The sequence below is a fragment of the Dromaius novaehollandiae genome, chromosome 8 (assembly GCF_036370855.1).
Source record: "Dromaius novaehollandiae isolate bDroNov1 chromosome 8, bDroNov1.hap1, whole genome shotgun sequence".
Classification (NCBI taxonomy): domain Eukaryota; kingdom Metazoa; phylum Chordata; class Aves; order Casuariiformes; family Dromaiidae; genus Dromaius; species Dromaius novaehollandiae.
In genome coordinates this window covers 4090723-4103230 of record NC_088105.1, presented here as the reverse complement: position 1 = coordinate 4103230, position 12508 = coordinate 4090723, and the positions used below count along the sequence as shown (strand labels likewise).

The window sequence follows — 12508 nt, the reverse complement described above, 5'->3', positions numbered from 1 at the left end:
GGGGTACAGAAGGAGGGATTTCTTGACCTCAGGGTAGCTGCTGTGCAGTGGGGCTCTGCAGAGCTCTGTCATGCACCCAGGGCTGTAGAGCAACTCCAGTAACCACCGAGAGGGTGGAGTTTACTCTTTACAGGTGCACTGACATTTGTCAGGGAAGGTCTGCAAGTGAGCTGGAGGGCAAGACTAGCCTTCCCCATGGTTTTGTCTAACTGGAGAAAAAGAGACCAGTCCGTTCTCCATATACTCTATAAATAAGAGATTAGAGGTGGTATCCAATGGCAGGAAGGCAGATGTATGCCCCTCCAGGCACTGGACTCAGTTTTCTCAAATCATCTGCAAGCATGTTGCGTCATCTGCTTTGGAACACTCTGGACTTGACAGCACCTCTGAAAGACCTCTGTGACCAGATCCCTAATGCAAATTGCAAAGGGAATGTGTGTGTTCTCACTTCAACCTGGTGCCGCCGCCTTCTTTCCAGGTTTCAGCTTCAGACTAAGCCTTGGAGAAGAGCCATGAAACCTGCTGTGAAAGACAGTGCAAAGCCTATTCAAGCAACAAAGGTGAAAAAAGAAGAGCTTAGCGATAAGAGGGTCAAAAAAGGTAATGTAACAGCTGACTCCTTACAGAGCTGTGTAGCTTTCCCTGTTGTCCGTACCCCTAGGGAAGCAGAGCCAAGGTTATCATGGGATGTATGGGATAGTCTAAAGGGCTTCCTGGGACTGTATTTCACCCAGCATGGCAAATCTCTGGGGACTTGTTCTGGACCAGGAGCCCCCAACAGCCCTGCACCACCAGTTGCAGTTGACTGGTGCTCGCCCCACGGGTTGCAGCTGACACTGGTGAAGGACACTTTCTCACTGCACTCCATTCCCGAGCATATGTTGCAAGCTGCTCTTCTGTTTGAGGAGTTTGTGCAGGAAGGAGACAAAAGCTAGGGAAATCCATTGGCTTTGTGAATAACAAATTTTACCTTGAATTCAAAGGGCAGAAAGAACACTGTAGTTCCTCACAGAACTACTGTGTTTGAATTTGAGGAGAAAAATGACCTGGAGATGATTGTCAAAGGGCTGCCAACCTGTGCCAAAGCTCCATTTCCCTTTCAAAACTGGGAATTTCAAAATGAGGATCTTCAGGCTGAATGTGACAAAGTCATGCCTATGAGACCAGCCACAGAGATCAGACATTCTGCTCCTCTCGTGTGAAATTCTTCCCCCAGAGAGACTTTCTTAGGTCACCATCTCCTCCCAGCAAGCTGTCTTTTTCAGAGTATGGAGCAGGCAAAGCAGCACAAAAGCCATTCCCTGGAGAGCAAGTGAAGGAGGAAACGGAGCAGAGAAAAAAGTCCTCTGTGGGGTGAGTCTCTTGTCGAAAGGGATGAGGGTGAGGCTGTGCTGTTGTTCTGGTGCGAGTGAGAGGTGTCCTTTGAACGCAACTGTCTGCGCCAGCTTTGAAGGGCTATGACCACAGGTCACAACAACGCCTGTTTTCTGGCTGCATGGCAAGTGCGTAGTGGGTGTCTGTGAGACTCTCGTGTTGCCTGCATTTCTCTCCTGGCTCTGCTTCCAGGACACAGCTCTTTGGGGCATCTAAAGGCAAGTTGCGACTCCACAAGTTCAGGATCTTTTTCTTCTTCCCCGCAGAGGTATCTGAAAGGAACTTTCTGTTTGATGAAACTAGTTCAGGGTCCATAGACATTTTCATGAGAGCGCGGAGGGATGCAGAAGCTCTCAAATAGCTCTCGGGTGGTGCAAGTGTTTGAGCTGTGTCCTGCTCTGGGTTACTCCTGGGGCTCAGGCAGAACTGGCACAGATGGGATTAAACATGAAGCAGCTCCTTGCTTTAGTTTAACGGATGCTGCTTTACTGAGCTTTGGGGCACTGTTTAGTTCACTAGGAGTCTGTCCCTTTCTACCAAATGCCAAGAGAAGTGCCGTAGATAGACACGTGGCAGGCTTGCTTTTCTCACTGCATCACTTCCTCCTCCTTCGAGACTGTCTGCAAGTAAGAGTCCTCTTTCCAAACCTAAACACACAGTACTGGAGGCCATCAAAGAGTCTATACTGCAATTGCCAGGAGAGGGGAATGGCGTGTCCTGTCACGTCAAGGGAAAGCGGAGATCCTGGCCTTTCCTTTGCCGACATCACGCCACACCTGGGTGTTACAGCGCAGGCCTATCCCTCTTTCTGTTTTCATTTGAGCACAGTTAAGACATTACACCTAACTCTGGGGGACTGATGGCTGCCCCTCTTTGGCTTGTCCCTGGCCCCACTCGCTGAGGAGTAAAGACTACATGGAGGTCCAGACTGGCCAGTCCCTAGGGACGGCACCTCCGGGGCTGAGGGGAGGCATGCTGCTGCAGGACTCCCGCTGCTGCTGTCAATGTCCTCATTATTCAAGAAAAGCATTCAGCTTTTTCATTGGTTTTAGAGAGCCAACTTTTCAAACTCAGAAGCAAAATAAGTCTGTCCTGTCAGTAAACCAAGTAAGCAACAAGAATAATTCCTGCCTTGAACAAAGTAGTTTTTCTTCAGTTAGGCCATGGTCACTTTATGAATTAAAACCTACGAGTTCTGGTGTGAACACCTGTCCATTAAACATTGACATTCTTCCTAGCTGTTTGGCAGTGCTCATACCATTTTGAAACCTGTCTTCATAGAGAGGAGATGTGGCAGAAACAGATAAAAACAGGGAGAGTCTATGAGGAGAGGCTGACAGCTTGATGGGGTTGGAAGAGCCCTGAAACTCCTCCCAGGCCTGCAAGGCAACCTTCCCTTGCTGCAGCACCAGAGGCAGAGGCAGTGCTGGCACCAGAGCTGGGAGAAGCATGCCTGGCACGTGTATGGAAATGTCCAATTGTGTGCCCTTTTTCAGCTGCGGGCATTCGCCTTTTCTGTCTTGGACATGTTTCCGGACAACTGCAAGGAACCCCACGGTGGGAAGAAGGAGAGAGGCCCGCAAGGGCACAGGCACTGGGGAGAGCCAGGAGTGATCCAAGAGGCCCATGTCTGATTGTTGCAGAGAGGGCAGGAGGGACAGCAGAGCCTCCCTCATTTTCTGCCCCCACTCTCGAGGTCAGGGCACTTGTGGGAGGGCAGGTTTCAGCAGAGAGGGGCTCTGGGGTGGATGTTTCTGCTTTAGGCGCTAGGACAGAATCCCCTGGCGCTGCCCAGCCCCAGCTGTGCCTGCAATGGAGGCGTGCCTGTGCCTGCCATCAGGGAGGAGGCCAAGGGAGCTTGGGAGCAGGACTGGCAGGCAGAGACGAGGGTGTGCGAGGGAAAGGCAGCCCCCAGGAGTGGAGGATTTCTGCCCAGAGCCAGGGAGCAATGGGAGGCTCTCTTTGTCGACCATCTCTCTGAGGGGCCTGAACGGCAGGGTCTGCTTGTTGCGAGGGGTCTGAAGAAGCCGCAGGAGCAAAATCCCTGTCTGCCAGGGTCGCCAAGGGCTCTTGTGCCCAGATTCTGGCCCCCAGACTTCTTCTTCACATGGAACCCAGTGACAGACACGGTGACGGTGTCACAGTGGACAATGCGATGACACGGGTCACCAGGGCCAGGAGATAAAGGCCTCCTGGTGTCTGGCTGGCACTAGGTTGGGAGGCAGCTCCTCTGAGCAACCTGGTGAGGTGAGGGGAGTGGGGGCAGGTGTCCCGCAGAGGGATGGCTTGGGGAGGGGTGTGGATCGGGGGTCCTGCGCAGGGCGGAAAGGGCAGCCGGGGAGACAATGCCACTTCTCAGGGGAGCCGCAGAGCTCAAGGGCTGTCAGCCTCCCGTGCCCATCAGCAGTGCCCCTCGGCTGTGGTGTGACAGAGATTTGGGCAGCACCAGCCTTGCTTGAGTGTCAGGGCAGCGGAGGGGCTTGGTGGGTGCTGCTGAGGGAGGGAGCAGGTGCCCATGCCTCTGAGGTCCTGGTGCTGTGCTGCAGTCACCCCCTTGTCCTGCTCGTCCCTCAGGGTCGGCAGAGGAGCCTCTGGAGGGGAAAGCCCAGCCTAGCTGTGGCAGGACCTTTTCAGAGCTCTCAGGACCGACCTGCACTGTGGCCGCCATGAAGCGGAAGGCTCGCCAGTCGAGGGAGGATGGTGAGAGCAAAGTATCCCGGCAGCTCACAGAAACCGGGCAAAGGTGTTGTGGGGGTGACTTTTGTGCAGAGCTGGGAGTGGTGGCAATGGGCTGCAGGAGGTCCTCAAGAGCCCCACTGCAGGGCCCCTCTTGAACTTCAGCCAAGGAGGCTTGTTGTGTGGGGAGGGCGGGCTGTGTGGGGAGGGCAGGCGCTGCCCAGAGCTTGCTGTGCTCCAGGAGTCCAGGGAGGAAAGGGGAAGGCAAGGGCAGGGAGAGCGCGGGAGCCTCTGAGGCTGTGGGGAGCTTGGAGGGGCCTTGCTTTGGGCCAGAGCGTGGCACAGTCGGGGAGAGGTGGGGGCTGGAGTCAGCACCTTGCTGGGGTTTCCGTGGGAGCGGGATGTGCGTGGGAGTGGACGGGGACCGGCTGTGAAGGCAAAGCCCCACGGCCTGTGGGGAGGTGCTCTGACTCCTGAGACCCAGCGACACCCTTCCGCAGGCTGTCTGCCACCTCCTGCCCATCGCACTCCTGGGCGCCTGTTGTGACGCACATCCCAGCAATGCCCCCTTCCTCTCCAAGGCCCCCACGGGCCCTGCCAACGGCTCCAGGCCTGCTGCACCCCCTGGCACAGCCGAGAGACGATGCTCCCTTGGGGGAAATCCTCAGGCTGACTCTCCCCAGCCCCTCCAGAGGTGCTCAGTGGTGGTGATGTGTGCTCTCCCTCGCTGCTTCCCTCCCTGCCTCCAGAGTGTGTGCTGTGTCGCCGTGCGCACTCTGAGCCGGATGTCTACAGGCAGACGTGCCAGGAGGACGGCCTCTGTGCACATGAGTTTTGCCTGGTGAGTTCCCCTGGGGCTGCCCACAGCTTTGCCCTGGCACCCCAAGGGGCATGTGTGCATGCGTGGAATCACAGCCCCAGGCGCCCTGTAGGTGCCGACTCCTCCTCCTGCGCTCCCAGCACAGCCTCCCCACCCGGATGCTGCCGATTGACCCTGTTCCCTGTGTGTGTGGGAGATCCAGCCCTCCCGACCTGGTCCTCAAAAGAGAATGCGCCCAGCCCCAGGGTCTCTTTGAGTTGCTTTCCTGAGCAATGGCTGTGCAGTGGTGTCCACCAGCTCTTCTGCACAGTTCCCTGGGTCAGCAGCTTGCAAAGCCACAGCACACCCAGAGCTCGGCCCTCCCCATGCCTTCTTGTTCAGAAAGAGGTCTAAGGCAAGCGCTACTGCAGCTCGCCCAGTCCCGGGGGAGCTAAGCACTGCCTGCCCCTGCTGTCTCTCAAGGCTCAGGACAAGCCATCAAGAATGGTGCCTGTCTCACTGACCTGATGAGCTCCTGCACTTTTCTGCCTTCCAGTATCTTGCTGAAGGGCTTTACCAGAGAGGCACGGATGAGGATGGATTCTGCCGGTTCCTCCCTGAGGATATCAGGCAGGCAGTGAATCGGGCAGCCCAGAAGGTGAGGATCTAGCAGGGGAGGAGGGTTGTGTTGCTGTGACAGGTCTCCCTCATGGCCTTCCCTAGCCAGTCCCAGGAGGTCACGAGCCCAGCTTGCATTAGTGTCCCAAGTGCTCCTGCATGTCTGTCTCTGCAAGAAGGCAGCCAGCTCCCTAGCGGTGCTAATGAAGGAGGGAGAGCCTGGCTGCACGTCATTGCCTGCTGCCGCTCCTGGCTCCCCATCACAAGCTCAGGGTCACCTGCTTGGTTTCTTTACCTGATGCTGATGCTGATGTCCAAGAAGATCATAGGCAGAGTGTTTTGAGGACAAGCTGGAAAAGAGGGTTCTTTAACAGAAGGCTCCTATGTGAGCTGAGCCAGGTCCAGAGAGCCCTGTGTCCTCCCCCGAAGGGCAGGGCAGAGCTCGGGGTCCCTGACCAATGTCACTGATGGTGAGCGGGGTGCTGCTGTGCTCTTTGCAGACCTGCTGTGTCTGTGGAAAGATGGGGGCCACCGTTGCATGCCAGCAGAAGCGATGCGCCCGCAAGTTCCACTTCCCCTGCGGGTCCAGACAGGGCTGCGTCTCGCAGTTCTTTGGGGAGTTCAGGTAAGGGCTGCCATTTCTCGGGCTGGAGCCTCCCGTGCCTAAAATCCCCTCCTGCTCCCCGCTGCCCTCACTGGCCAAGCGTTTGGGCAACCTGCCTGCTCTGCCCTGCAGTGACCCCTGCAAATGTCCCCTGGGGCCTGATCCAGGACATGGAGGGCTCATGTACCGTTTTTCCCCCTTCCCTGTGGTGCTGGAGCTGAGCAGGAGGGTGTGCCGTCAGCGATGCCCTAGCAATCCATTGGTCTCAGCCCCCTGGGGGGCCAGGATGGATTCCTAAGGGCTGAAGGCTGGCAAACGTGTGTCTTTGCCAAGGCCTCCACCCTGCAGGCAAAGCCCCCATAAGTGCCCCAGGGCCCTTCAAGCAAGTGTGGAGCCCAGGCCTCAGCCAGGACATGCGGAGCCCTTTTGGGTGGGGAACACGCTGGGAGGAAAGGGATGTGAAAAGGGACATGTGCACAGAGCACTGCAGTGGTGATGGCCTCTACAGCCATGGGAAGCCTCATCCAGAGACAAGGAAGGACTCCTGCAGCTCCTCCAGGCTCCCCTCTTTGTCTTCGCTCAGGTCATTGTGCTGGGAGCATCGCCCACAGCAGACAGTGGAGACGCACCAAGACGGGGACACCGTGTGCATCATCTGCATGGAGCCCGTGGAGGACAGGACCTCCTACAGCACCATGGTGTGTCCCTTCTGCAAGCATGCCTGGTTCCACCGAGGCTGCATCCAGGTAGGAGACCCTCCCCTCTCCCACCTCTGAAGCACCAGAGGTGCCCAGCAGCAGTGTCCCGCTCACACTGGTAGTCGTTCTCCTGCAGGGACATGCTCTCCGTTCTGCTTTGAAGCACTTTGCGTGTCCCTTGTGCAAGGACCGTGAGAAGTTTCTGCCTGAGATGTGGCGCCTGGGTATCCGCATACCTGACAGGTTGGTTCTCTTCCTCCCTCTCGCCATGCGTAGAAGAGATGAGAATGGCCAGGGAGCTGTTCCCGCCCAGCCCACAGTCCCTCCACACAGGCTGTACCTCCAGCAAGAGCAGCTGCCTGCAGGAGAGGATGATACAGCTCTGCCTACAGGGATGTCCTGTACTCTGTTCCTCCCACAGGAAAGGGGCTTGCTGAGGAAGAATTAGGGCATTGGTGGTTATGAGCTGTGGAGGGATTTGTTGTTCCGTGAGATTGTCCAGCTGCTTTCTGGGCTTTTTTTCTCCTGGGATCAGCTTCTCTCCCTCAAAGCTCTTCTGGGGCAAGGAGGGCTCCCACTGAACTCCCGTTAGGGCTCTTCCCTCTTGGTTTCTGCCTGCAAGCATCTCAGGCAGTTGAGAGCAGAGGTCAGTGGCATCAGTCCCATTTTGCAGAGGGGGAACGTCAGTCCTGAAGAGGGCCCAGCAAGGCTTGGGTGGGACTCCCAAAGAGGCCTGGCCCCCACGTGTCCTGCTGGCCTAGTCCCCTGCTTCACTGAGGTGATGCAAACAAAGGGCTCCAGAAGACCAGGGGCCTGCAGTCAGGATCTGACCGATGCAAGGGGTGAGGGAGTCTCATGTCCTTTCCTTCCTTCTCCCACAGAAGACCGGCTTGGGAGGAGGAGGAGGAGCAGAACTTGGAAGACCTATATGAAACATACAGCCACTGTGATGCCAGCCAGTGCCTTTACCGGGGAGGCAGGGAGCAGTCAGAAGAGGAGGGGTAAGCCTCTGCAGCAGCAGTTTCCCAGCCTCCTCAGAGGAGGCAGATGCCTTAGCAGTGGCTTGGCCAGATGTCTGAAGGGCTTGCAAGAAGGTGGAAGGACCCCAGGGTCCTGGGTTCTGCCGAGGTTCATTTGTCTCAGCCAGGACCTGGGGAGCAAGGACTCTTGGCAGCCAGGTGGGGCCAGGCCAGGAAGCTCTGTGGGCACTGCCGCTCTCTGGCCACTTTGTCCTTGGGGGGCTCCCTGGCATCACTCCCTGCTGGGGCCTCCCTGCTCAGCAGCCTCTCTGCTTCCCCAGCCCATGGCAACTGCTGCTGTGCTCCTCGTGCGCTGCCAGCGGGACACACCGCCGATGCTCCTCCGTGGGGGATGCCACGGGCCTGTGGGAGTGTGACGGCTGTGCTGGCCAGAGCACTGGTAAGGGGCCGAGGACCTGGGTGCCAGGGCTAGAGGCAGGTGCCAGGCAGGCCCTGGCAGGGGGTGGTCAGGGTGGGGGTGGCAGAGTCACCCGGGAGGGTTGCGGGGCACAGCTCCGATCTCTCCAGTCCAGTGGGTGTGTGGTGGATGTGCTGACCTTTCTGCCTCCCCTTACAGCATCCAGCGTGCCGTCGGCACCAGGCTGCCCCAGCACCAGCCAGGCAGTGCTGGCATCCTCCCAGGGCTCCCCGGATGCTGGGAGCAGCAGCTCAGTGCTGTCCGGGCGAGACAGGAGGGCAGGCCGCTCCAGGTTCCTGCACCGGCCCGCACATCCCTACAGCCGGCCCTGAAGACCGCTGCTGAGGGCACTGATGCCCAGCCGCTGGCAGAGGGAGTCAAGGGGAACACCCCGGGGCTAGCTGTGCAGGAGCTGCCTGCATGCTACAGCCCCACTGCACTGCCTGCCCTGAGAGGGCCGCTGTCTTCCCAGCAGCAGGGAACCACGCTGTGCCAGCAAGGGGAGGCTTGCGGAGCCGCACAATCTCCCACAGGCTCATGCAAGGGGTGTGCTGCAGGGCCATGAAGTCAGCAGCTAAATAAAGGATGCTCTGCAAGGGGCTGTGCTGATTGACCTGTGTTCGGAGAATGGCCTGCTTCCTGCTCCGCCGTTCTGTGGGGTCTGGTTTTGGGGTGGGAGCTGCGGGCTTCTGCTCTCTTTGACTGTTGCCAGGACCTTCCTGAGAGCTTTCTAGCTAAGGCCAGGCTTTGGCCAGGTGCTCGTCCACGTGCCTGTGGCCTTGTTGTCTCTCAGGAGGCTGCCTGGGCTGACACAGAGGGGAGCAGAAGCATTCTGTGGGAGACAAAGCCAGGGGAGCCTTAGGCTTCCCTTGGATGACAAGAGGAGGGCAGAGTGTGGGTGCTCCCGCAGAGCCCCCAACTCCACAGAGGGGAGGTCCCATAACCCAGCTTGCTCAAGCAGAGAGAGGGCAAAAGGGACTGGAGTTCAGAGCAGGCAGGCAGGATCCCCAACTTCTGGCATCATCTGCTGGTGGGAGGGCAACAGGGCTAGGCGGCTCAGGTTGAGGTGGGCAGTGGCGGTAGGAGTTGGAGCCAAGGCGTATTTGGAGCCAGTGCTTCTCATCCTGTCACTGGGCACCGACCAGACAGAGAAGAGTCGGGTTCTGTCTTCTTTTCTGCCCTCCACCACGTAAGACAAGAGGCCCCTTGAGCCTTCTCTCCTCCAGGCTCTACGCTCCCAGCTCCCGCAGCATGGGGTTATGCCTCGCCAGGCGTAGGACTTGGCGTTTCCCTCTGCTGAACCGCAGGAGACTCCTCTTGGCCCATTTCTCCAGCCTATCACGACCGTTTCGTATTGTCTGCAGGCTTGCTGAAGGTGCCCTCGGTCCCATCATCCAGGTCATTAATGAAGATATTAAAGAGTAGTGGAGCCAGTACAGTAAAAGAGAGAAACCCTGCCAGCATCCCATCAGGACCCAAGGACTGCTGTGTGCCCAGCTGGTTTTGGCAATGTTCTCCAAGCTGATCCTTCTCTACTGAGGGGAGATCTTTCCTCTCCTGGAGGAAATCTGCTCCTGGCGGTCCAGGAGCCAATCCTCTCCCGAGGGAAAATTTCATCTTAGAAACTGGTGAGGCACTTCTCCCTGTTTGCAATAGTGCAACTGACTGCTCTGTCACAATGGCTGCAGCCCTGAAGGACACCAAAGACGAGAAGACTCTTGTGCTCGGAGCTGTGCAAAGGAGTAACTCTCTCAGGCTCTGCCTAGGAGAGTTCCCAGCTGGAGTCTAGGCAGTGAGCAGCAGGCTGCCTAGGGGAGACACTGTGCAATCTAGGGAGAAAGGCAGATCTGTGTCTGAGCTGCTTCTGCTGGTTTTACCCTTGAGGGCCTTGTGATGCCAGAGCACAACAACAAGCACAGGCAGGTTTTCCATAGAAGTCTGGGATTGCCTTTGTGACCTTAGGAGACAGCGGCTCTGGCTGGGAAAAGTTCCTCCGGCTGCTGACTCACTTGCTGGGATTGTGAGATTCTGATTGCAGCCTTTTCCTTTGCCGGGGCACTTTTTCACTGCCTCCGACCAGGAACAGACTCCTAAAAGGCAGCATTACAATAAATACCGATCCTTCCACAGCAGGACTTCAACACACTTCTGTTGTCCGAAAAGCGGATTCGTTGCCCGGTGTGCAATGAGCCAATAATTACACACTCAGGAGAGACATTTGTTTATTTATTTCAGAGTTGCGCAAGCCTGGGTACTCGGTGGTTTTCCACAAATCGAGCACCCCCCCCCTCCCCCCCAACTTTTCAGGTAGCATTTATACAATCAAATTTGCCATATTTGTGACTTCCTTCCTCTTTCACACTGATTGGTTAATGATTTCTTCACATTTCCCTGGGTCCCACCCCTGCTTCTCAAGGTCCTGGTCAATTAATTAACACTGCCCCAGCTGGGTCAGTAGGTGTTATCTTCTAAGGCCCTGAGGAAGAAGACATAATCCAGACCCCTTAATTATCACTGTTTTAACAGTGAGAGGAAGCTTTTTGCTTCCCAAGGTCTTGGCGCCCAAACAGGCCTTATTTCTCAGCCTTGGCATCCTCCCTTTCGGAGAGTGGGGCACAGGAATGCAGACTGCTTGTAACTCCCTTATCTTTCCAGCCTGCACCAGCTCTGAGGCCTTTTCTTAACGAACTAGGAGCGCGGCCTAAGGCTTCAGCAAATTTAGCTACTCATGCTAAGCGAGTGTGCGGCTACTCATGCTAAGCAAATTCTATCTAAGATAGAAGTTATCCAAATCTACCTACTTCAAACATTCTTTCTGAGCTTCTCAGGGTTGTCTTGTAACAATTCCCCCCTTTGAGACTTATATGATCATTTTCATATTAGTCTCACTCTCTTAAAATCTTTCCCATATTAGTTTCATATAACACTTAGAAATACATTGAATCACTACATAAACGCATACAAAAACTACTAACACCAATCCTAAAATTGTTAAACATTTTTTAACCCATGAGCTCACATCAGGGAACCAGGAAGTCAACCATTTCCATGTTTCTTCAAATCCGAAAGAAGTATCATCTTTCTGAACCTCATGTAAGATTTCAGTCTGCTTCCAGATTTCATTTAGATCGGTAGAAATTCTCCCGCTTTGATCCACATATACACAGCAACTAGTATTTATTACTGTACATACTCCTCCCTGAGATGCCAATAACATATCTAGAGCCATCCTGTTTTGGGTACTTATTTTAGCAATTTCTGAAACCTCCTCTTGTAAAGCTGCAATGGCATCAGAGGTTTTATTCCCTATTTTTTTCAATAACTGCTGAAATATTTACTATTGCTTTTTCAAGTTCACTCACTCCCAATTGTGGAAACAGCCACCTCACGAATGACTGAAACCTAGTAGGTCGATCTATTAAAGGATTATTGACCCTCTTTTGTCTCCTCATGAATGTTCTTAGCCAGGATTTTTGATATTTATTACTCAATTCTTTTCTTATAGTAACATTAGGGATTATTGCCCCTAAAGTACACGTCCCTGACCAATTAGGAGGTAGCACTTTTCGTGCCTTGTTCCCACACAACCAATACCATCCACTACCTTTTGGAACATGCCACCCATTTAGTTCCTTACTTGGCCACTTATAACCTATTTCAGGTATATGAGAGCAATTTTTATAACCTCCCACCTTAATGGCTCCAGTACAGTTGATCGGTTGCTTTCCATAGGGTACAGTTTTTTCCCACCATCTATTACTATTATTACATCTTCGGATACATTGATAATAATCTCCTGTCACACTCTGGACTTCCCATTCCTGTTCGGTTGTTTCATTATATTTTGTTTGATCACTATCATTTCTTATCTGTTTCATAAATTCCATAAAGGAAAAATTAAGAGGCACTCCAATTAGGGGGAAGCCCTTGTTGGAATGTTCAGGGAAGTGGGTACACACCCAGCAATCCTTCTGGTTAATTATCTTCATAGATTTCGTAATTACTTCCAAATGGAGATTATGGCTCCAAAATCCTTCCTGATTCCCTTTAATTGTTTGGCTCAGGTAACTTAGAAAAACTAACCACCACATTTCTCCCCTGGTTATTTGGGAGAACATCATTTTTACACAGATACCATAGATACCATAACAACAATATTCACCCTATTCCTAACAAACAGATTAAAGCAATTCTTTCCTGAATACAATCTAAATTTAAAACCGATTCGCTTCTAATACAACTCATATATCTTTATATATTTTTAACTTTAAAGGTTGAACTTGTTCAGCTTTCCACGTCTCT

The 12508-nt window shown here is 54.3% G+C and overlaps 1 protein-coding gene across 1 annotated transcript; it reads left to right on the top strand.

The window, feature by feature from the left end:
* Nucleotides 1–512: 512 nt before the first annotated feature.
* LOC135329089 (PHD finger protein 7-like) lies at nt 513–9631 on the top strand. The gene is made up of 8 exons (XM_064516396.1): nt 513–600; nt 3949–4085; nt 5406–5507; nt 5968–6092; nt 6655–6817; nt 6906–7012; nt 7651–7770; nt 9571–9631. Exons 1-8 carry the CDS (start codon nt 513–515, stop codon nt 9629–9631), a joined length of 903 nt encoding a protein of 300 aa, XP_064372466.1.
* Nucleotides 9632–12508: the final 2877 nt, after the last annotated feature.

What these genes read in the sequence shown, in the direction of transcription:
- LOC135329089 (XM_064516396.1), top strand. Translation starts at nt 513, where the DNA reads ATGAAACCTGCTGTGAAAGACAGTGCAAAGCCTATTCAAGCAACAAAG. An exon ending in CGATAAGAGGGTCAAAAAAG is followed by an intron (nt 601 to 3,948) that starts GTAATGTAACAG and finishes CTCGTCCCTCAG; the next exon opens with GGTCGGCAGAGGAGCCTCTG. An exon ending in GGGAGGATGGTGAGAGCAAA is followed by an intron (nt 4,086 to 5,405) that starts GTATCCCGGCAG and finishes TCTGCCTTCCAG; the next exon opens with TATCTTGCTGAAGGGCTTTA.